Source organism: Paroedura picta, chromosome 2 (assembly GCF_049243985.1).
Source record: "Paroedura picta isolate Pp20150507F chromosome 2, Ppicta_v3.0, whole genome shotgun sequence".
NCBI classification, from domain to species: Eukaryota; Metazoa; Chordata; class Lepidosauria; order Squamata; family Gekkonidae; genus Paroedura; species Paroedura picta.
Genome location: NC_135370.1, coordinates 142,960,416 through 142,982,378, shown reverse-complemented (window position 1 = coordinate 142,982,378; position 21,963 = coordinate 142,960,416). Strand labels below are relative to the sequence as shown.

The following is a 21,963-nucleotide window of genomic DNA, read 5'->3' as shown; positions in this document are numbered from 1 at the left end:
AAATAACATCAGAGTGTGATGGCCTCCCGGCCTAAACATCCTCCCGTTTTCAGACTCTCGAAGAGCTCCTAAAGCTCCATCAGGTTAGTTTACTTAGTATAACTCAGTGGGGAGGTGGCAACTTGTTGGCTGTTGGTTTTAATATTTTAAACTTAAATTTTAAATGCTACAATTTGATTGTATTTATATTTCATATTTAAATTATATTATATTTTTGGTTGTATGAATCTTGTGATCTGCCTTGAGCTGCTAGGGAAGCAGAAAATTAAATTAAATGCATTTCTTATTAATTGAATTTTTGTTTTGATTTAAAATCTTGTGTGTACAATCCAGAATGCTATTAAGCACTTTTGGAAAACAGTTATTTGCTGTGTTAATGAGCTTGCTTTAACTACTGTCTGGCTTGTGGATATGAGTTTCCAAGATACATTCAGTCAAATCAGAACTCTGAAATTGAATGTAGCTTGTTTTGTTTTTAACACTAATTAGGTTAAGAATAATAGAAAATATTCTATTTAGCATTATGATTAATCATTTCAATTGTATCTAGGAAAAGCAGCTAAAGAAGCAGAAGCTAATCTGCGAAGGCAGAGGCGACTGGTTCGTTCTCAGGTTCTGAAATATATGGTTCCTGGTGCCCGCGTCATCCGAGGAATTGATTGGAAATGGAGAGATCAAGATGGTAGTCCACAAGGTGAAGGCACTGTTACAGGTGAATTACACAATGGTAAGCATGCATTTATATCCCTTTAAATAACTAAGTTACTTAAATAGTTTTTCATGTTGCACCAGCTGGCAGAAAAGTTAGCAAAGAATTCTTGTATTTCCTTGAATAACTGCTTAAAGGTTAAATTACAGTTCTTTGTGGATATCTGTCCATCTTACATCATGAATTCACTATGTCCTTGTGCCTCTTGGAAGTAAGGAAATTGCCTGAAAGCCAGGGAAATGTAATTGGTGATGCAGTCCTAAACAAAGTTTAAATAAGCCACATTGACTTGCTTTCAAATGGAACTTGCTTTCAAATGAGACTATTTAAAATTGCTGCTAAAATCTGAAGAAGACCCATAATGTGAATGAATCTGTAGTCATTTATGATCTGAAGTGGAGATGGAGATGAAGGGAAGTCCTTCGGAAAACAAGAGTGTCTTCAGTGTTACTGTTTGCTGTGCAATAATTAATGAGCCTCTTGTGGCGCAGAGTGGTAAGGCAGTAGACATGCAATCTGAAAGCTCTGCCCATGAGGCTGGGAGTTCGATCCCAGCAGCCGGCTCAAAGTTGACTCAGCCTTCCATCTTTCCGAGGTTGGTAAAATGAGTACCCAGCTTGCTGGGGGGTAAACAGTAATGACTGGGGAACGCACTGGCAAACCACCCCATATTGAGTCTGCCATGAAAACACTAGAGGGCGTCACCCCAAGTGTCAGACATGACCCGGTGCCTGCACAGGGGGATACCTTTACCTTTATGCAATAATTAAGGGCAAGGAGACTCTTCATCTCCACTAAGTTGCAGACTTTTAACTGCTGTGGAATATAAAGAGAGACCTGCATTTTTGAGGTTGCGTGAGCATTATTTAATCATCATCATGCTAGGTGACTCTACTTTATATTTTGAGAAATGTGTATTTTCAAAAAGCTAAATGTTAGGTTACTTTTTAGTTGCTGGTGGCCTTCTTAGTCCATAAGAACAGAGTTTTTGTTCATGTAAATACCTATAAAATAATAATGAAACAGAAATCTAACCTGATCATTAAATTTACTTAAGTATTACGATCATTATGTAGAAGCCATACTATTTACATGCACTTCTGGTATATGTGTGGCTGTGACCTTCCTACTTGGGTATTTTGTGTACTGTACTGCAGTGTGAATGAAAGATCAGTTGGTTCCTCATATGTAATATCAGAATACCTTTCCGTACCTTTTCTAGCTTGGCATGCGCAACTCCTTTCACCCCCTGGTCTTCGTTGAATTTCTTTTATTTTACATTTATATACTACCCTCCCCTGAGATTTTCCTTTTCATACCTTGCTAGCTTCACTGGGATCAAGTTGCTGTATTTCTTAATCCTAGATATTATGAATTCAAAACAGATGATGATATTATGAGTTTGATCTTAAATAATCAATACCATAAAATTAGGTTTTATATTATTATTTGAATTTGAATAAATTGTTTACATGTCTAGTGTGTATAACCCTTGCTACCCTTAGATGCAGCATTCAAGGTGTTACCCACCCTAAGCTCCACAGGAAGGGCGAGTTAGGAAAATAAAATAATGATTATTTTTATTGACTTCATTTACATACCGCCCCGTACTGTGATGTCTCGGGGCAATTATCTCATTGGTTTCTCTGCTTTACAATGCACTATTCCCCTTTTTGGCACTACCATATTTTAGATACATCACAGTTGCAACTACACATACTATTTTCACATTTTAAAAAAACCTTTAAATCACATTGAACGTTGTACTTCAAGTATTCATTTGTGAGAAAAGTCTATTGCACTTACACAATATCATTACAGTCCTGAACAGAGTTGTCCCTTTTTAATCATATTTATTGGATTTAAAGGCTTTACTCTGTTTAGGATGGCACTATATGCCACTATTTAGCAGTACTTCATACAGGCATTTAAAGCACAGAAAATATTACCTTTTTAGCATGAATAAAATGCAGATACTTTTAAAACAATTACTGCTTGTAAAAATAGAAGAAAAATACAGGACAAAATAAAATTTTGTTCTTAGGTTGGAGATACTGTTTTTCTGTACGGTGTTTTGAGGTTTGATTAACTAGCCCAACTCAGACCCATGAAAGATGATCTACGTTAGGCTCTTTTCCAAAGTAAAATGTTCTGTACCAAATCATTGAAAAAGAGCCAGTTTGGTGTAGTGGTTAGGAGTGCAGACTTCTAATCTGGCATGCCGGGTTCGATTCTGTGCTCCCCCACATGCAACCAGCTGGGTGACCTTGGGCTCGCCACGGCACTGATAAAACTGTTCTGACCCGGCAGTGATATCAGGGGTCTCTCAGCCTCACCCACCCCACAGGGTGTCTGTTGTGGGGAGAGGAATGGGAAGGCAACTGTAAGCCGCTTTGAGCCTCCTTTGGGTAGGGAAAAGCGGCATATAAGACCAACTCTTCTTCTTCTTCTTCTTCAAAGTACCTTTGAATGAGCAGCAACTAAGATAGACTCATTTTTTTTAAGTTAAAATGTACAAGTAATAGGCCTTCTCATAGGAGACAGAGAAAGCAGCAATGTTTGCTGGATGCAAATTTTGTCTGCTTTGAGTCTCATTTTTGCAAAATGACTATAATTACTGTGCTGTAATCTGGTAGTGGACTTTATAACTTGAAGCTTATGTACTGTTGACTCCTATAGCTGAGCAGTTTCATCACTCTTACCATGCCTTAATGCTCTGACAGTATATAACCATGAAGTTGCATTCCTGAGAATTAAGCCTGTACCTATGAAACTTAATAAGTTATCAAGCTTTTAGATAATAAAGGTTTTTAACTACCCACATGTTTCTATCTGAATTAGGTCAAATTTTACCTTGTTTAAATGAATTAAAACTTTTAAATGAATTGCTTAGCTTTTCTATCAAATGTTGGTTTAGACAAATAAATTATGATGATTAATCTTGTAAAGGGGGCACTTGAAAGGGCAAAACTTTAGATTTAATAGGTTTCATTTACCTGAGAGTAAATATTTTCTGACTAGATTCTTAGGTATTCAGAATTAAGATGAGCGATGTCAGTGTCTTCCACTTTAAATTTATATACCTAAAATAATGACTTTTTTGATTTTCAAAAAGTTTTTATGTAGCTTGCCTTTTAAGGCCATAAAATAATCTGTTATTCGAGGCAGTGGCCCAATGAGAAGCTGATCCCGTATTGTGGAGCTACTGTCTGACACGCTCCTGTCTGCTTTCTGCTGGGTCTCACAAACTCCTGTCCCTTTCTAGGCTGGATTGATGTCACCTGGGATGCTGGTGGCTCTAACTCTTACCGTATGGGCGCAGAAGGAAAATTTGACCTCAAGCTTGCCCCAGGGTACGACCCTGATTCAGCGGCATCACCCAAACCTGTTTCATCCACTGTTTCAGGCACAACGCAGTCATGGAGCAGCTTGGTGAAAAACAACTGTCCAGACAAGATGACTGCTGCCGCAGGCTCCTCAAGTAGAAAAGGAAGTAGCAGTTCTGTCTGTAGCGTGGCAAGTAGCAGCGACATCAGCTTGGGTTCGACCAAAATGGAACGGAGATCTGAAAATGTAATGGAACAAAATATAGTTTCAGGCACTGATGTCCATGAACCAATTGTTGTACTTTCCTCAGCCGATACGATGCCTCAAACTGAAGTAGGGTCCTCGTCCAGTGCAAGTACCAGCACTTTAACTGCAGATGTGGGAAATGAAAATGTTGAAAGGAAACTAGGACCTGACAACTCAGTCCGTGCTACTGGGGAGTCCAATGCTATATCCATGGGAATTGTTAGCGTGAGTTCTCCGGATGTCAGTTCTGTGTCTGAATTAACCAATAAAGAAGCCACTTCCCAGCGACCTCTTAGTTCTTCAGCAAGTAACAGACTGTCAGTGAGTTCACTGTTGGCTGCTGGAGCTCCAATGAGTTCCAGTGCAAGTGTCCCTAATCTATCCTCACGGGAAACCTCAAGCTTGGAGTCCTTTGTCCGGAGAGTGGCAAACATAGCTCGCACCAATGCTACTAACAACATGAATTTAAGCCGAAGTAGCAGTGATAACAACACTAATACTTTGGGAAGGAATGTCATGAGCACTGCAAGTAAGTAAAACTAAATGTAATTAAATTTTAGTGAAAGCGGGAAGTGAAGCCTGTGGTCTCCTTCAAATGTTGGTAGTCTTGGATAGTCAGCTGCTTTAGCCTCTGCCCAGTATTGGATGGATGTCATAACTTCTAAGAAATTGATCTGCCACAGAACAGTTGGCAACTGTTCTAGAGTTTGGCCTTTCAGTCTCTAATTTTGAATTAATTGGGAAATACTGTTAATTCCTAAAGTAGTATAAAATAAATAGTGTTCCATAGCATCGCTGACCAGATTTTCAGTGCAACAGCTTAAATGCACACAAATTCTCAAGACTTAGGGCACTTGATTTAAGAGAATGAAATACTTTCAAAATTAAGTCATATTCTCACATAACATGCCAAGTAAATGTTGATACTGGTTAGGGTGCAGGGCTTACTTAAGCAATACTTGGGTTAATTCGATCAGATCTTGGTAATTAATGTCCATAGAAAACAATTGTTCCTAAATTTCTGTATTAATGGGCTCCCCCCAACAAACACAATAGGATATTCCAACATTTGTTTGTCTTATGTATGTACCTGTGTGTGATTTACTACTCTTTCTCACTTGAAGACTGCCATGGATAAGAATATGGTGCAAAGTGGGAAATGGAGAAATATATGGAAAAAGTTGCTTATCTTTTTAGCAGGTATATGCTGGTTATAGTTTAGTCAAAAGGCATATAGTTGTTTTATCATTTTGTCATGTCAGCTCTGGCCTAATCCTGGAGGTTTCAGTTCTTTTTTCTTTTAAATGAGACAAGAAATACCTAATGCATAAGTGGAAAAAAATATGAAAATGTTTTTGTTCCTCAGAACGTACGGGAAGACTGTGTGTGTGTGCAGAGATTGGGATTGCATCCCATGTTACTTGAATTTTGGGGGGAAGTAGAATTGCTTTTTAGTTTCCGTTCTTTAAAAAAATCAGGTTTTTTAATTACTGTGAAGCATTTAGAAGAAATTGACTGATTGACCAACTGCCAACAGTAGTGTAATTTGGTTACAGAAAGACCTATTGAATTGACTGAAGCGGGGGAAACCCCTTAGATTGTTCTAATGGTTTGTGAATGTGAAATGCACCAGCTCTTTGCAGGAGATACTCAGGCTCTACAAATTGGACTGAACAAATGGTCTGGAGTGCTGGGGGTTGTCTGTCCTGGGCTGCTGGATCTGAATACTGTTATGCTGCAAATGAATTGGGAACTTTGTTATGTGATTTACATAAGGATACTTATAAATTAGGCCACATGTCCTTTGTCAGCTACATTAGTTTGTTCACTTGTATTGGCTATTTAAGGCCCTTTTCTGTCATTGACCAGTAGTTCTACACTGATAAATAATTGGTGGTTCTTAAGCATTTTTAAAAAAAAAAAAGTATTGGTGTAAAACGACACTCATGAATGTTAATGATACTGCTTTGGATCATTTATTTTATCTTACCGTATCTTTATCTGTAGCTTCTCCTCTAATGGGTGCCCAAAGTTTTCCTAATCTGACTACAACTGGTACCTCATCAACAGTGACCATGTCTACATCCAGTGTTACTAGCAGCAGCAATGTAGCCACAGCAACTACAGTTTTATCTGTTGGTCAGTCACTTAGTAACACTCTAACTACTAGCCTAACATCAACATCTAGTGAGAGCGATACAGGTCAGGAAGCAGAATATTCTTTATATGGTAAGTTTAATTTTTAAATGAACATAAGCAGATTTCCAATTAATGGTTTTCCTTTTTCTCTTTTTTTGTTATGGGTTTCTCACATAGTAATTTCATTTACTAAAGCATATTAAATAACTGAGCGGTTTACCTTACAGAAAGGGTTCTCAAGCAAAGGCTTTTAGGCAGAATATTAGTCTTTCCATATATTCCAGCTCTTCACACTCCTACACATGCTTTTCACCGAGGGTGTTTTTATGTAGGCATTTCAGTGTTAAAGTTATGTAAAAATGGGGAACAACTGGCTGAGCTCATTCTAAAATAGCTCCCATCATTTGTTTTGTCAAACATCCATTCATATGTATATTATAATTTTATGACCAGTGTTTCCAACCTGGGGATGGATCCAGTGATGGTTTCACCAAAGGAGCTTGCAGTGTAGGTGTTCCTCACTCTCTCCTTCTCTCTAGCTCCTGCTATTTATCCCAGAAATCTTCTCTGAAGGTGAACAGACCCTTGTGAGCAAACACACCATAGTATAGGATGGTGCAGATAAAATCTTTCATCAAATTACACTGTCCTCAAGCAGCTCCTCATACTGTGTTCTGTGGTGGAATTTTTGGAACAGCCAGCAGGCTGCTGGGGTGATGGAAAAGTATGGAAAGCTTGCCAGTTCATTCTGCAAGCTTTTGTGCTGAGTCCGAACCATGGTATTTTTCAGTTATTTCATGACTGAATAAGTTAGCATTGAGAATAATATATGTGAGAATAGGATCATTTGAGCTTTAGTGCCAACATTCTAGGTTGATTATAAGTATCATCACGGTATATAATACTTGAGTATAGTATGTTACACACATTGGACTGGATCACATATTGCTAACTCAATATTATATATTATTATATCACTTGGGAGCATTGCTAACAATAGAAAAAAACTGTATTGGGAAGAGTATCTGAAAGTGGAGGAAGGAAGGAATGTGTGAGACTAGCAAGCTCACAATCCATAGTTCGTAGAATAAAGTTTGAGATCTCTGAACCAGGCCTATTTCAGTAATGACCACTTAGTAATAGTGATATTTAAGAGGGAGGGGGATGATAAAACAACAATGTTTATGCAGGTATTATGTTATTGATCCTAGCAAATTTAGACTGCCTCATTTTCACATAGTTTTTTCACTTCCATGTGGAAAAGCAATAGCTTTTTTATTTTTTAGAAGTCACCATGTGGCTACTCAGGCTACATGGAATAAGAGATTAGGACAGGGTAGTCAACCTGTGGTCCTCCAGATGTCCATGGACTACAATGCCCATGAGCCCCTGCCAGCAAACACTGGCAGGGGCTCATGAGAATTGTAGTCCATGGACATCTGGAGGACCACAGGTTGACTACCCCTGGATTAGGAGACTGGCCACACTCTTTTTGTAAGCCTGCTTGATACATTTCTGCCAGTGGGCACAGCACTCAACCTATATGCTTCAACTTATAGAAGCAGGAATGTTCTTGTCACTGTGAAAGAATTTACTCTGCTGTATCATAGATGTGCAGCCAAAGTCTGACACTCTGCCCTAGTTATGAAGGTTCTTCCTATTCCAGGAAGGACACATAAAAAACAGGAAAATGCTCCCTCAGTTTGATTTTTTTTTATAATAGTTAGAATTCAGTGGAAAAGCTGTTTATTTCTCCCATTAGATCAGGTTATTATTGTTAGTTTATTTGCTACTATTATATTAAAACATTTGAGACACCTTGCACATTAAAAAAAATTAAGTCTGGACTTTTCAGTGGAGGAGCAGTTAGGAATAAGTATCTGCTTCACTTGTTAAATTTCTAGTAGCTTCTGAATTGTAGTCTCTAGAAACATAGTACTGTATTGTATTACTGTGGTAGGGTGCATTCAGGTCTACCCAAGCCAAAAATATTCTCTTCAAAAAACTCTTGGTATTGGTATTTTGGGGGAATATTTCAGCATTTCAAATGTATTCAGGTTTTCTCAAGGAGAAAATCCTTAATATAGTAGGGAATTACTGGTAGACCAGAAAACAGTGGAGAGATGAGAACAGATCGCTCCTGCCTCTCAGTTGTTTGTCAGGGTCCTATAGCACAGTGGTCCCCAACCCCCGGTCCAGGGACCAGGACCGGTCTGTAGATTAGTCAGTACCGGGCCACGGCTCCTCCTCGTCCTCCTCCCCGGATGCTGCCTCGGGGGCTGCTGTGCCACTCTGCCGCCGGCTCACCTTTGGTGCTCTCCAGTGGCCATCATGACTGGGGCTCGCCCTCGGTGTGGCACTGCCCAGTTGCTGCTAGCAGCGCCCCCCCAGCAGGCGGCGGGAAATCAGGGGCGCTGGCAGGAAAGCAAGTGGAGCAGGGGCTCAGGCAGCGGTAACGTCCATCAGCAAAAGACTACCCCCCCAGGCCTCGGTAAAATTGTCAAGCATTGACTGGTCCCCGTGGTAAAAAAGTTGGGGACCACTGCTACAGCAGTCCCTTTAAAGTTTAAAGGACTGCAGAAGACACCCCAAGGATCAGGTGTGCTGGGGGAAGAAAACTGGTCCTGCCAGCTCAATTTGTGACTGGCTTCTCATACTGCCCAGTTTGCTAGCTATGGCACAGCAGATCCTGGGGCCAGCTTCTCCTGCAGCACAGTTTAAACTGCTGCAGGAGAAGCCATCCTATCTAGGATCAGCATACGATCAAGCAGAGACCTCCTAGTAGCATACAGATCCTAGGGGCTATCTTCTCCCCAGTGGAGCCTGTGGGGAGCATTTTCCTGCCAGAATTGACTCTTTAGCAGGCTCTGGTGGGCAGTCTGGTTTAACCCGGGCTGCTGAGCATGCCTTCAGCCAAGCCTGTGGGAAGAACTCTCCTTCTAGGATCAGTGCCTAGGTTGGCACTGTTGGGCAGTTTGGTTTAAAGTTCTCCCTGCAGGACAATTGTCAGCTGTTCTTGCAGCCTTGCTGTTGTTTTTCCTCCCTCTCTCTTTCCTCATTTTGCAGTTTTGGGTCTATTGGACCTTGAGGGGAAACAATTGCACACCCCTAGACTGCACTTATAGCCATTTGAACTTCTTCCATTGTGGGTAGGCTGCCACATTGAATGGTTTTCACTCCTTGCAGTGTAGCAGCTTTACCTTCTTGGAACATGTTACTGGTATCATACAGATCTACACATGAGAATGAAGTGGTGAGAACCCCAAAGAAGGCTTTTTTACTTCTAAATTAAATGTCTGAATCAGTCTTTGATATGTTGATCTCATATTGCTTGGATATGTTGCTGTTGATATAACAGTAACAAAGGAATTGTCCCCGAAATGTTGAAATGAAATTGGAAAAGTAAAATTAAGCAATAGGCATTGGGGAAGCAAACTAAAATACTGAAGATTTATTTTAAAGTTGTTGATTGTTGAATTCTACTTGATATTGAAATATTGCACAAGGTAGCCAGAGGCCACTGAAATATGTTATAGAATCACACAGCTTCAAGATAGATATTGTATGGATGCCCTGGATTGCATGGAGGATCTCCACAGTGAAACTAGCTACAGCCAGAAAATCTTTAGCAACTTAGGCATGACCTTGTACTTTGTGTGAACCTTTGAAAGTATAGAGAAGAGTAAAAAGAATCATACAGCCTGTGTGAAAACTTGACCAAGTTTTGTAAGACATCAGTGAGATGTCAGGATAACTTCTGTTTCCACCAGTTAACTTTTTTGACTATCACAAAGACACTGAGCTAAACATTTTAAGGGTTTTTTTGAATATCCATATGTCCTAAAGAAATTACTTATTCTGATGTTACTGTGACATAGTGTATATGCAGATTTTTTCTGACCCACCAGTTTCCCCTTCCCCAGCAGTCCCTGCAACAGCTCACTAATGGCTGCTGTGGTCATCAGAGCCTCAAACAAACTGCCATGGTGCATGGAAGGGCTGCAAAGGGGAGGAGGAATTAGGAGGCATTGCCTTTGCACTTGACATGATGGATTTTTGCTGGCCCATTGAACAATGTTGGCATGAGAGAGGAATGTGGTAAAATTACCAGATTGCAGCCTCCTGCCCCCATATTTTGTCCATAAGGTTCCTGCAATCCTCAGTATGAACTGTTGGGAAGTCTCAGAGCTCTTCTAGGAAAAGCGAAAGTTCTGTCTTCCTTTCTCAGTTGGTAGATTATGCTGCTTGTTTCCAGTGCTATAATTCATTTTGGCTTTGGTGACTTCTTAAGATCTTATTTCTTAAAAGTGAATAAAACTGTCTGCAACTTAAGCATACATCAGACTGGTTTTTGCATGGTTTTTTTGGTAGCAAAATCACCATTTAGGTGCATTTACATACACCTTTTTGCATGATATGAGTACTGATAAAGGTATGCTATAAAGGTAAATGCTAGTTCCACTTCATGAGTTCATAGTAAAATATGTATCATATAAAAGTGTGGAAATATTATTTCTATTTGACTCTGCCATATCAGGAGATTAATCAGGCCAAAATTAGAAACATGCTAGCAAGGGGCTCGGTAAAATCACATAATTTTTTCATATTTTAAGAGAGAGCCCCAGGTTTTTTTTAAGTTTCATTTAAAAACTGACATCCCTGTTTTCTTGTAACTTTGGGATGTTTTACATAAGAACAACATATAGCAAACCACATATATAGTATTATAGGTGACAGCCATTGCAGGTATATGCTGCAGGAACCTTCTGTCAGTTGGAGCTTTCTTCCAGGTAATAAGTTAAAACAGGCATATACAGATACCACGCCTCACAGTGCACATTGAATGGCAGATTCCTGCACTGGAATGTTGGAAATGTTTCTACCAAGTTGTCAGTATCATCAAATGAAGCACCATAATAATAAAGCAGGTTGGGAGAATTGAGGAATGATATATCTGTGTGTAACTTTCAGCTTCTTAAACTACTAGCAGCACTATTACGAACAAGCATCATATGCAGGTACCCTAAGTTTAGAAAAATCAGAAGCACACTACTCAGGGGCTTCATCTAGAAGGTTCAAAAAACTAAAATGTGCATTCTGTAGTTGGTGATGGTGGTAGAAATTACTGTGAAACTACAGCTGACATGGCAACACCACATGTTTTTTTAAGGCAAGAGATATTCAGAAGTGATTTGCTGTTGCCTGACTCTGCATCATGCCCTTGGTTTTCCTTAGAGGCCTCCCATTCAAATATTAACCAGGGCCAACCCAGTTTGCTTCTAAGATCTGATGAGATCAGGCTAGCCTGGGCCATCCAGATCAGGATAGCTTCTGTAGTTGGCTAATAGCAAACCATAATGTCCATTTGTGTATTTATCTGTGTCGCTTCTTCCTTGGCTTGACAAACTCAGGGGCAGATTCCATTGCTATTTATATCTGTGTAGTTCCATTAATTTCAGCTGTACTTTTAAAAGATGGATTACAACAATGAAAGTAGTTTGTAACGTCATAGTGAAGGGACAGTAAAAGTTGAACAGTTGTACTCAGGAAAAAAGTGCTGAAATGTATATTGCAAAATAATGACATTGTTAACTCACTATCCATTTGTGTGTATGTTTGTGTGTTAAAAGTAGTGGTCTACCTGAAAGGAGGGGCTTTCATACAAACAATTTTCCATTCCTTTTCAGGTTCTTTTGCATTTTTTCCCTTTTCAGCTTCTCATATTCATGATTCCTTAAATAGGCTGTACTCTATGGTTCCTTTACTCCCCTGTCTCCTGCTGTGAATGTATAGAATGCATTGATCCTTCATTCTTGCTGTCTTTTCTTTTTTTAAGTAGTAGGTCTTAGTTGTTTTCTTTTTCTGTGTAGATTTTCTTGACAGCTGCCGGGCTAGTACCCTGTTAGCAGAGTTAGACGATGATGAAGATTTACCTGAGCCAGATGAAGAAGATGACGAAAATGAAGATGACAATCAAGAAGATCAAGAATACGAGGAAGTTATGGTACTGGGTATATCAATTCTTATATTTAGGGAAGACAGAATTGTATTAGTCGGTGGTTTGGCTGCCATCCAGAGCCATATAAGAAACTTTTTACCCCTTCTTAAGGTAAAGAACAAGCTGCTTACCTTAAACAATTTTATTCATTCAGTTAGGTATGTTCAGTCTTCTCCATTTAAACTAATCTTCCTGTCTTTATTCTTCATCTTCCATATTCTGATGCAGCCCCACATTTGGACTGTACCTGTGTAGGCCAGCCGCAGACATTTTGCTTCTAACTTAAAAGAACTCCTTTTGGAGCCAGCGCATGCATGGATTTTTCTACCATTAGCATCACATGCTCTGTGAGCGCATTGTCCCTTTCCTTCAGTTCCTTTTTTGCCAACATGGGAACTAGAAGTCTTTAGCATTTACTCCATTGCTTAGTACTGCTCCTACTGTGTCTCCTCCAGTGTTAGGAGGCTGGCTTTTTGATAAAATCTATTCTTGTAACAGTTAATCTTCAGAACATCAAGGGACTTCATGGAGGGCTGGTCCAAAATGATTTGCTTGATGAACTGGAGAAGGATCAGTGATCTCTCATTGTTTCAGATCTGCATCGGAACCATCTCCTGATGATACCGTGGGGCAGTGGTCCCCAACCTTTTTCTCACCGGGGACCACTCAACGCCTTTTACTGAGGCCCGGGGGGGGGGGGGGTAGTTTACTCCTCTACTCTCAACCACTGCCCTAAAGCTCTCTGATCGCTATAGTAATGTTTAAACATCCCTTCAAAATAAGATACAGACATACCACAACAATGAAGTGTGTTGTAAAGGGCTGGGGGGGGGATGAAGTAAAGGGCCGGGGGGGGGGAGAAGGCGTCCTTCGGGGCCCACCTCCAATTAGTCGAAGGACCACATGTGGTCCGCAGCCCACAGGTTGGGGATCGCTACCGTGGGGGACCCTACCTAGGTATCACCTAGCAAAGCCCTTGGGCTCTACGGAAAGCAGATGCTCAGGATAACCAAGAACCTGAACAGTGATGTAGCCACGTTGGATAAGAAGCCAAGAAATAAGATCTTTAGTCGGTTATATTCCAACACTCTGGGCATAGTTGCGTTTCTTGTGTTCAAGGGATTGCTAGATTTGATAGTTCTAATATGGGTGAAACAATCTTCCACGCAGGCAATGCGAAGGAAAACTTCTGCCTGGAGAGGCAAGATTTATGTGATTTCTTTTATCAACACCCCTCTCCCTAGTCATCTGTTAATTACGGAGGACATGCAGGCCATCACATGTCAACTTCATCAGTTGACAGAGGGGGGCCATTGGTTTGACACTGTAGAACAAAAGTTCTGTTCTTCCTCTGCCTTAAACTTCTCCGATGCAAACTATCAAACCATCTTGAGGGACTACAAGCTGTTTATCTGGAAGAGCCTTTCACAATTCTTAAATACACTACCCAGTGAAATAAAATTCCTGGCTAAGCTTATTCAGTCTGAGGCCATTAGTTTGCCACTCTGCAAAGGTGGCAGCTAAAATCTGTGGCCTCCAGGGTTGTCCCGAGGATGCACTCCTGGTTGCGGAACACACCACTGCCTATTGAAACTTGCAGCAGGGTAGAGGATCTTCCCTTTGAGGGCTTGTTGCGCTTCCATTGCTCTGGTAATGACTTTTTAACCTACATCTAGAAGAACAAGCATATTTTTATTTAGTGTCTTCTCAGTTCCATCTAGTCAACAACATTTTCTGCAACACCAACATGGTTTCACTACTCTCTTTTATAGGGGCCAGAGGTTGAACCAGCAATTTTATCAACAGTCCTTCCAACAACAATCATTGTCATATATTCAGCATCCATTCCAGTCACGTCCAATACAAAAGTGGAAGGGGCACCACATCCAAGGTTCCAGCAGCAGAACCCCCAGAAGGATCAGGGCCAGCAACAACCTGAATTCTGACTAATCATTCCCTCCACTCAGACAGCCTTATGTCTTAAACATAGGCTGGTCCAGTTTTCTCGGGCTTGGTGTCTTATTTCCATTGAGTCGGGTTTTATCAGTCATTCAAGAAGGATCCCAATTGAAATTTTGTGCTCAGTCACCTTGTTTCCCAGCTGCGGCCATGCTTGATAACCGTTATCCTGATCTTAAGGTGGAATTAGGAGAGCTCATCAATAATGGTGCAGTGGAACAGAGTAATGTATTTAAATTTAAGAGCTTGCAGCGGTGTAGTAGAACTGAGGGAAGAGGATGACCCACCTGCAGAGTATGTGATGATAATGGCAGGAAAATCCACACTTGTGCTGGTTCCAAATGGGGTGAGGTACCCCCATTTTGGAGTTCTTTAAGCTAAAAACAAAATGTCCATGGCAGGTCTGTGCAGGCATAGTCCCAATGTGATTCTGCACAGAAGAAATAGATGAACGACGGAGGTAAGTGCAACTCTGTTTTTTTACAAATACATTGTACTTTGGCTGTCAGATGTGAATTTGCAAGTAGGGCTAGCATATTAGTCTATGTTCCATTTGTACTTCAGTTTAGGGGAACATTGAAATCTTTAAATTGCACAGATTATGAAAATACATTGTATTGCAATATGTGGCCAAGTTCCATGCTTCCCGCCTCCTCCAATATTATCAGTAGTCAGTGTTAGATCTGGAGGCCATATTCACCCTTCTGAGGGTCTTTTCCAAGTGGTTGCAGCCCAGTGCTCCTGCCGTGTGAGAACTGTGCAGGTAACAGAAAAGCCTTTGAGTATTGTGTGATATAGATGCCAGCTTAGGCTTTAGTATGTATAAGTATAGCATCCTGTTTTCACCCAGGTCCTGTGGAGTAAGCAGTACTAATTTTCCAGTGGATAATTTCAAAGCAGCATTAATTAAGCCTCTTGTTAAAGAGAGGAGAAAAGGGCTTCTGGGTTTTTGAAAGTTTTTGAAAGTGTAGATAAGCATTGTGTGAATTGAAGAGTAGGCACTAGCAGGTATGACCTGTTTTGCCTTGGTTTCAGTATATGGTCTTATGATGGTTTACCTGACTGTATTTCCAGCTTGAATACCATATTGTTTGTGATTTTTTAATAATTAAGCCTTATTTCTGTATGGTCATTTCATAGGAAGAAGAGGAGTATGAAACAAAAGGTGGGCGTAGAAGAACATGGGATGATGACTATGTTTTGAAACGTCAGTTTTCTGCTTTAGTACCTGCCTTTGATCCTAGACCAGGACGTACCAATGTCCAACAGACAACAGATCTTGAAATCCCTCCCCCAGGTATATTGAAAAGAGGAAGGAGTTGAGTATGTGAAGGGTGTGTATACATATGTTAGCAAGTCAGAGAAACAGAAGATATGCAAACAGACTAGAAGAGGGGCAGAGGCAGTGCATCTAACATGCTGTTAGTTTACTTCAGGTACAAGATCAGTTTGTCTGATCTGTTGCCTCTTTCCTTTCTGAAGCCTGTTGATGTGTTACAAAAAAATCTATTGTTTCCTCTTTTGCCTCCTTCCCTGGCAGGGTCTTTGGCTCTGGGGGGGAGGCAGTCAATCTTCTAAGGAAAAATGTGAGAGTTGGGGGGGGGGCTTTGTTGGGAAAAGGGATGATGCTGAAGACTGGAAGATAGGGGAGGTGATAGAGGGTACAAGAGTGATGGGGAGGAAATTATCTGCAGTTTTAGATGAAAAGTGTAATACTGTTTGAACCTGAAAGATAACTATCTATGAACAACTTAAGTTTATGAGATTAACGGTAATAGAAATTCAAAACTAATTTTAATGAATTCACCATTGTTTTCAGGAACTCCTCATTCAGAGCTGCTGGAAGAAGTTGAATGTACACCATCACCACGTTTAGCACTAACCTTGAAAGTTACAGGCCTTGGTACAACTCGTGAAGTAGAACTACCCTTAACAAATTTTCGATCAACTATCTTTTACTATGTACAAAAATTGCTGCAGCTTTCCTGCAATGGCAATGTGAAATCTGATAAACTCAGACGGATTTGGGAGCCAACATACACGTAAGAAATATAAAATGTCTAAAAAGTTAGCCACAAGAACTGTTGTTAATGTCTTTATGATGAGCAGTCCTCTAAATGCCGCCGCTGTGCCATCCCCATGTTTTTTTTAATGAAGATTGGGCAGTTACAGCTTTGAACAGTGATGACTGTAGTTATTCCCTACCAACTTAACTAGTATTATAGATGGTATCAAAAACTTCTGCTCTTGCAGTGGTTCTTCATTCTCCAGATGGATTATTCTGAGAATCGAAGGACCCTCTGTATTGGTGTGGAATATGATACGATATGCAGCTGGAGCAGAAAATCTCTGGAAATCGGAGACTGCCTGTGTGCAAGCAAAAGTTCTTACTCTCTTCCAATCTGTGTTTGGTTTCAGCACTGTACGGATATGTTAAGTACTCTTAGTCTTAGCTATGGTTTTGGTTTGGTAGGAGGAGCAGGACGCATGCAAACCAAGCTCCCCTAGGGTCAATTACATAATCGAAAACAAGGGTCAGTTTAAGCAGTGTTCTCTATATGGGAGTTTATATGACTTAGTAGTTAGAAGTTGGCCCCCAATGGGTCTATGATAAAAATGTATGATTGTTTTTAACACTTAGAATAACTTAAACGAAGACCAAAGCCTTGCTGTACTAGTAGAAAAGAGCAAAAGCTCTTCAATATCTGAAGAAGTGAATAGTGACTCATGAAAGCTCATATCCTGCTACAAATTTTGTTAGTCTTTAAGGTGCTGCTAGACTCCTGCTCCTTTTTGCTGCTACAGACAAACAAGGCTACCCCTCTTTAGGTACTAACGTAAGGAATCTCTGATTGGTCTGTGTCAGCTGACTTAAAAGCCCACTGTCAAGAATGATTGACTGATGACCCATTTGATTTGTGACTATAAAGATGCTCCTTATCATGACATAATGTATCTCAAAAGATACAGGGTATGAACTGTAGGCTACATAGAATGTAATATGTTATTTGGAAGTGACTAATTCTGCTGTGCAGAGCTGGTGTGAAGTGTGTACTCAACTCTGATCTTTTCATGTTTTTAGGATTGTATACAGAGAAATGAAGGATTCTGATAAAGAGAAAGAGAGTGGGAAAATGGTGAGACATTTTAAGATTTGTGTGGCTTAAGGCAGATTTTTGTGCAATTTTCTGCACTTAAGTAAACAGCAGCTTTTTGGGGGTGGAAATCTAGTTTATTTATTCAAGTTATGACAAAGAGTGTTTATAAATGCATGTTTCTAAAGAAATGTGTGTAGTGCATGTGAAATCTTGGAAACTTTACAATCAGGAAAGACCAACATTTGGTGGTTCCTGTTGTAGGGTTGCTGGTCAGTAGAGCATGTGGAACAGTACCTTGGCACTGATGAATTACCAAAGAATGACTTGATAACCTACCTGCAGAAGAATGCGGATTCAGCCTTTCTGCGCCACTGGAAATTAACCGGCACTAATAAAAGCATTAGGAAAAACAGAAATTGTTCCCAGCTCATAGCTGCATACAAGGTATATGTCCGCATCTAAAAGTATTGGTTTGGGGAGTGTCTGTGCTTCATTTTGCATTGCAATAGGGGTCCTGACAGAGCAGTTTGATGTGTGACTAATGAAACTGCTTTCTGAATAAATATATCTACTGGCCACTTTTATGTTTACCAGCTCCATTTTACTTGTATGCTTCTTGATAAACGCATTAATGACTCTTAGTACCTAACAGCATTCTAAGCATTACATGGTTTGCATCATACAGGCCATTTTTGTAATGTCATTTTGTAACCACATTGTCATTTTAACCAAAAACATAGTATGTGTGTTTAAATATACAGGATTTTTGTGAGCATGGCTCAAAATCCAGCTTAAGCCAGGGGGCTATTTCTACGCTTCAGAACGCTGACATTCTGAGTTCAGCAAAAGAGCAGCCTCAAGCCAAAGCTGGTAGTGGACAGAATTCCTGCGGAGTCGAGGATGTCCTGCAGTTGCTTCGCATATTGTATATTGTTGCAAGTGATCCTTATTCCACTCGAACGTCTCAAGAAGGTAAGTGGAATTTAACTCATGTTTTCCTAAAAGGCTCTTGCAGAACTAACGCGCAGTAAGATAATTCTGTTGTTGATTTCAGAGGGAGATGAACAGCTTCAGTTTAATTTTCCACCAGATGAATTCACAAGCAAAAAAATCACAACGAAGATTTTGCAGCAGATTGAGGTAATTTATCAAATTCATTCTTGAGAAATGGTTTTTAATGACCTTTCAACTTTATTGGAGATTGCCTTACTATGGTCTTTTTCCCTAAAAAGTGTGAAGCCTTTCATGTATACCTTTTTCAAGTTGCACACGCCACTTCACAAACTAATTTGAAGCTTTCAGAGCTTGAAGAGCTGCTTACCGATTTTACCTAAGTCACCATGTCACTGTGCATCCCTGGAAATTTAAAAAAACAAACGCCAAGATCCATTCACTGTTGCGCAGTACAGAAGAAGGTGCTGGTGGGTGGAATAAGGCAAAAGCCAAATGAAAACATACGAGATCAACAGTTCAATGGATAGTTTTTAAACGTGAACATGCTTCGTAATAAGTCACTGAGATGTAAATCATAAAAATTGAAAGCAGAATTGCCTTTTAAAATAGCATCATTTAATGCAATTTTTAACATTTCTTTGAAATAAGTACCTTGCAAAAGCAAAAAAGCAAAATTACAATTCAATGTGGTATCTGCTTTTTAGTTAATTATGATAGTTCAGTTCCCAGCATGTGTTTTAAAGAAGGACATGAAAAATGATTACATGAGTTGCATATGCAGAAATTAGCTGCTTTTGTGTTCTATCCGGTTCTTTTGCTCCTCAGTCATCATTGCTTGTGTACTACATGACAGGAACCATTGGCACTGGCAAGTGGAGCCTTACCAGACTGGTGTGAACAGATAACTAGCAAGTGTCCCTTCTTGATTCCATTTGAAACTAGACAGCTCTATTTCACTTGCACAGCATTTGGGGCATCAAGGTAAGGAACTTGGCAGGTTTAATAATATAAATTTATTTTGGCATGAAAAAAATTAATTTACAGAACTAGGTTAAGGCTGCCGGCTGTGCGGGGCGGCATCGAGGCGTCTTCTTCGCGGTTGTGGGCGCAGCCACCGCCAACCTGCCGCGGCCAAGGCGAAGCAGGTAATGGCGGCGGCCGAGCGCATGGGTTCGAGCTTGGAGGGGAGGGCAGATCGGCAGGCGCAAAGCGCCTCCCGATTGGTCTGTCCAGCGGCAAGGGACCAATCGTGAGCGCAGCTCGCGATTGGTCCCTTGCCGCCGGACTGACCAATCGGAGGGGCCTTTGCGCCTGCCGATTGGGCCCTCCGATTGTCAGTCCGGGAGAAGGGGCCTATCGGCACCCTTCCTCATCCCGGACAGGGCCTTCCGACAGAGCCCTTATTGCTTTATTATCCGCTCTGCAAGGAGCAGTTAAAGATTGATAACCTCAGTACATACAGAATTTGTGCTGATCGTTGATGCTGGCCCTGAGAAAAGAGTCATAGCTTTGGTGGGGGCTTTTCCAATTAGATCAGCTTCTGTTGCAAGCTCTGGAAACTTGTGTCTTAGAAGCTGATTGATTGAAGCATTGTGCCAGAGGACGTTTGCCTAATAAAGGTTTCACCAAATCAGTATCCATGTTGGGAGTTTTGCAGCAATGTATCTTTTGTTACCAGAGCAATAGTGTGGCTCCAGAATCGACGTGAAGCTACTGTAGAGCGGACTCGAACTACAAGTGCAGTGCGAAGAGATGATCCAGGAGAATTCAGAGTCGGGCGCCTTAAACATGAAAGAGTAAAAGTTCCACGTGGTGAATCCCTGATGGAGTGGGCAGAAAATGTCATGCAGATTCATGCAGACAGAAAGTCAGTTTTAGAGGTAAGTTTTCACAATTATTTTAGAACTGTTTATTATTTATGTAGCAGTTGTACAATAGCTAGATTTGAGTCCAGTAGTACCCTTGAGGCCAACGCTCTTGAAAGTCAGAGCTCCCTTGAGTCCTGAAAGTTTATACCCTCAACATTTTCTTGGTCTCTAAGGTGCTAAAGAGCCTCTTGTGGCGCAGAATGGTGAGGCAGCAGACATGCAGTCTAAAAGCTCTGCCCATGAGGCTGGGAGTTCAATCCTAGCAGCCGGCTCAAGGTTGACTCAGCCTTCCATCCTTCCGAGGTTGGTAAAATGAGTACCCAGCTTGCTGGGGGGTAAACAGTAATGACTGGGGAAGGCACTGGCAAACCACCCCGTACTGAGTCTGCCATGAAAACGCTAGAGGGCATCACCCCAAGGGTCAGATATGACCCGGTGCTTGCACAGGGGATACCTTTACCTTTAAGGTGCTACTAGACTCTCAGTGCTACTGAAGACCATCATGAAACTATTCTACAGTAGCCTTGCCAATTCTGTACATAGGTAACAACCAATAACTACATGTACTGTTATGGTCTCTGGCTTGCAGGTTGAATTTTTGGGAGAAGAGGGAACAGGATTGGGACCCACCTTAGAGTTCTATGCACTGGTTGCAGCAGAGTTCCAAAGAACTGATCTGGGAACATGGCTCTGTGATGATGATTTTCCAGATGATGAGTCACGTCAGGTATACTTTATGTTTGCACTCAGTAAAAAGCCAAGAGAATTACTGCAGCCACCTCTCTTAAAAATCTAACACATCTAAGTTCTCCTGTTATTTCTTTTATTTAAATAGGTCGACATTGGTGGTGGATTGAAACCGCCTGGATACTATGTACAGCGATCTTGTGGGCTCTTCACTGCACCATTCCCACAGGATAGTGATGAACTTGAAAGAATAACAAAACTCTTTCACTTTCTGGGGATTTTCTTAGCCAAATGCATCCAGGACAACAGACTGGTGGACTTGCCCATTTCTAAGCCTTTCTTTAAACTCATGTGCATGGGAGACATTAAAAGCAATATAAGTAAATTGATTTATGAGTCACGAAGTGACAGAGATTTGCACTGTACTGAAAGTCAGTCAGAGGCTTCTACAGAAGAAGGGCATGACTCCCTCTCAGTTGGAAGTTTTGAAGAAGATTCCAAATCTGAATTTATTCTTGATCCACCAAAACCTAAACCTCCAGCATGGTTTAATGGTATTTTAACCTGGGAGGACTTTGAATTGGTGAACCCTCACAGAGCAAGATTTTTAAAAGAAATTAAAGATTTAGCAGTTAAGAGACGTCAGATATTGAGCAACAAAGGACTTTCGGAGGATGAAAAAAATACCAAATTGCAGGAACTGATGATGAAGAACCCATCAGGATCTGGACCTCCATTGAGTATAGAAGATTTAGGGTAATTATGTTCTTTTATTGCCGTTACCTGCATGGTAAACTTGTAGGGTAAGAAATTAGTATGCACATTATGAGAATGATGCTATCTGCTTGGAAAATGTAAATCCACAGTAGTAGATTTGATAACATTTCAGTTTGACCAGTAATGCTACCGTTTGATCTTCAACTACAGCTTTTTGTAGTCCTCAGTATGCACACCTGGACTTTGTGCCATGCTCTTTGC

General features: G+C 40.7%; 1 protein-coding gene across 10 annotated transcripts in view; it reads left to right on the top strand.

The window, feature by feature from the left end:
* Nucleotides 1–21,963, top strand: part of HECTD1 (HECT domain E3 ubiquitin protein ligase 1) — a 70,847-nt gene that overhangs the window by 42,095 nt on the left and 6,789 nt on the right. For 3 of the 10 annotated variants that reach the window (XM_077323033.1, XM_077323031.1, XM_077323032.1), the window contains exons 24-37: nucleotides 551–727; nucleotides 3,975–4,811; nucleotides 6,290–6,511; nucleotides 12,292–12,425; nucleotides 15,519–15,675; nucleotides 16,198–16,420; nucleotides 17,461–17,515; nucleotides 17,738–17,920; nucleotides 18,238–18,448; nucleotides 18,531–18,616; nucleotides 19,284–19,411; nucleotides 20,109–20,310; nucleotides 20,888–21,025; nucleotides 21,134–21,741. In XM_077323033.1, coding sequence (XP_077179148.1) covers nucleotides 551–727; nucleotides 3,975–4,811; nucleotides 6,290–6,511; nucleotides 12,292–12,425; nucleotides 15,519–15,675; nucleotides 16,198–16,420; nucleotides 17,461–17,515; nucleotides 17,738–17,920; nucleotides 18,238–18,448; nucleotides 18,531–18,616; nucleotides 19,284–19,411; nucleotides 20,109–20,310; nucleotides 20,888–21,025; nucleotides 21,134–21,741 — 3,361 coding nt within the window. The remainder of the gene's footprint in view (nucleotides 1–550; nucleotides 728–3,974; nucleotides 4,812–6,289; nucleotides 6,512–12,291; nucleotides 12,426–15,518; nucleotides 15,676–16,197; nucleotides 16,421–17,460; nucleotides 17,516–17,737; nucleotides 17,921–18,237; nucleotides 18,449–18,530; nucleotides 18,617–19,283; nucleotides 19,412–20,108; nucleotides 20,311–20,887; nucleotides 21,026–21,133; nucleotides 21,742–21,963) is intronic. The other 7 variants (XM_077323037.1, XM_077323035.1, XM_077323040.1 and 4 more) reach the window with 5 other exon arrangements.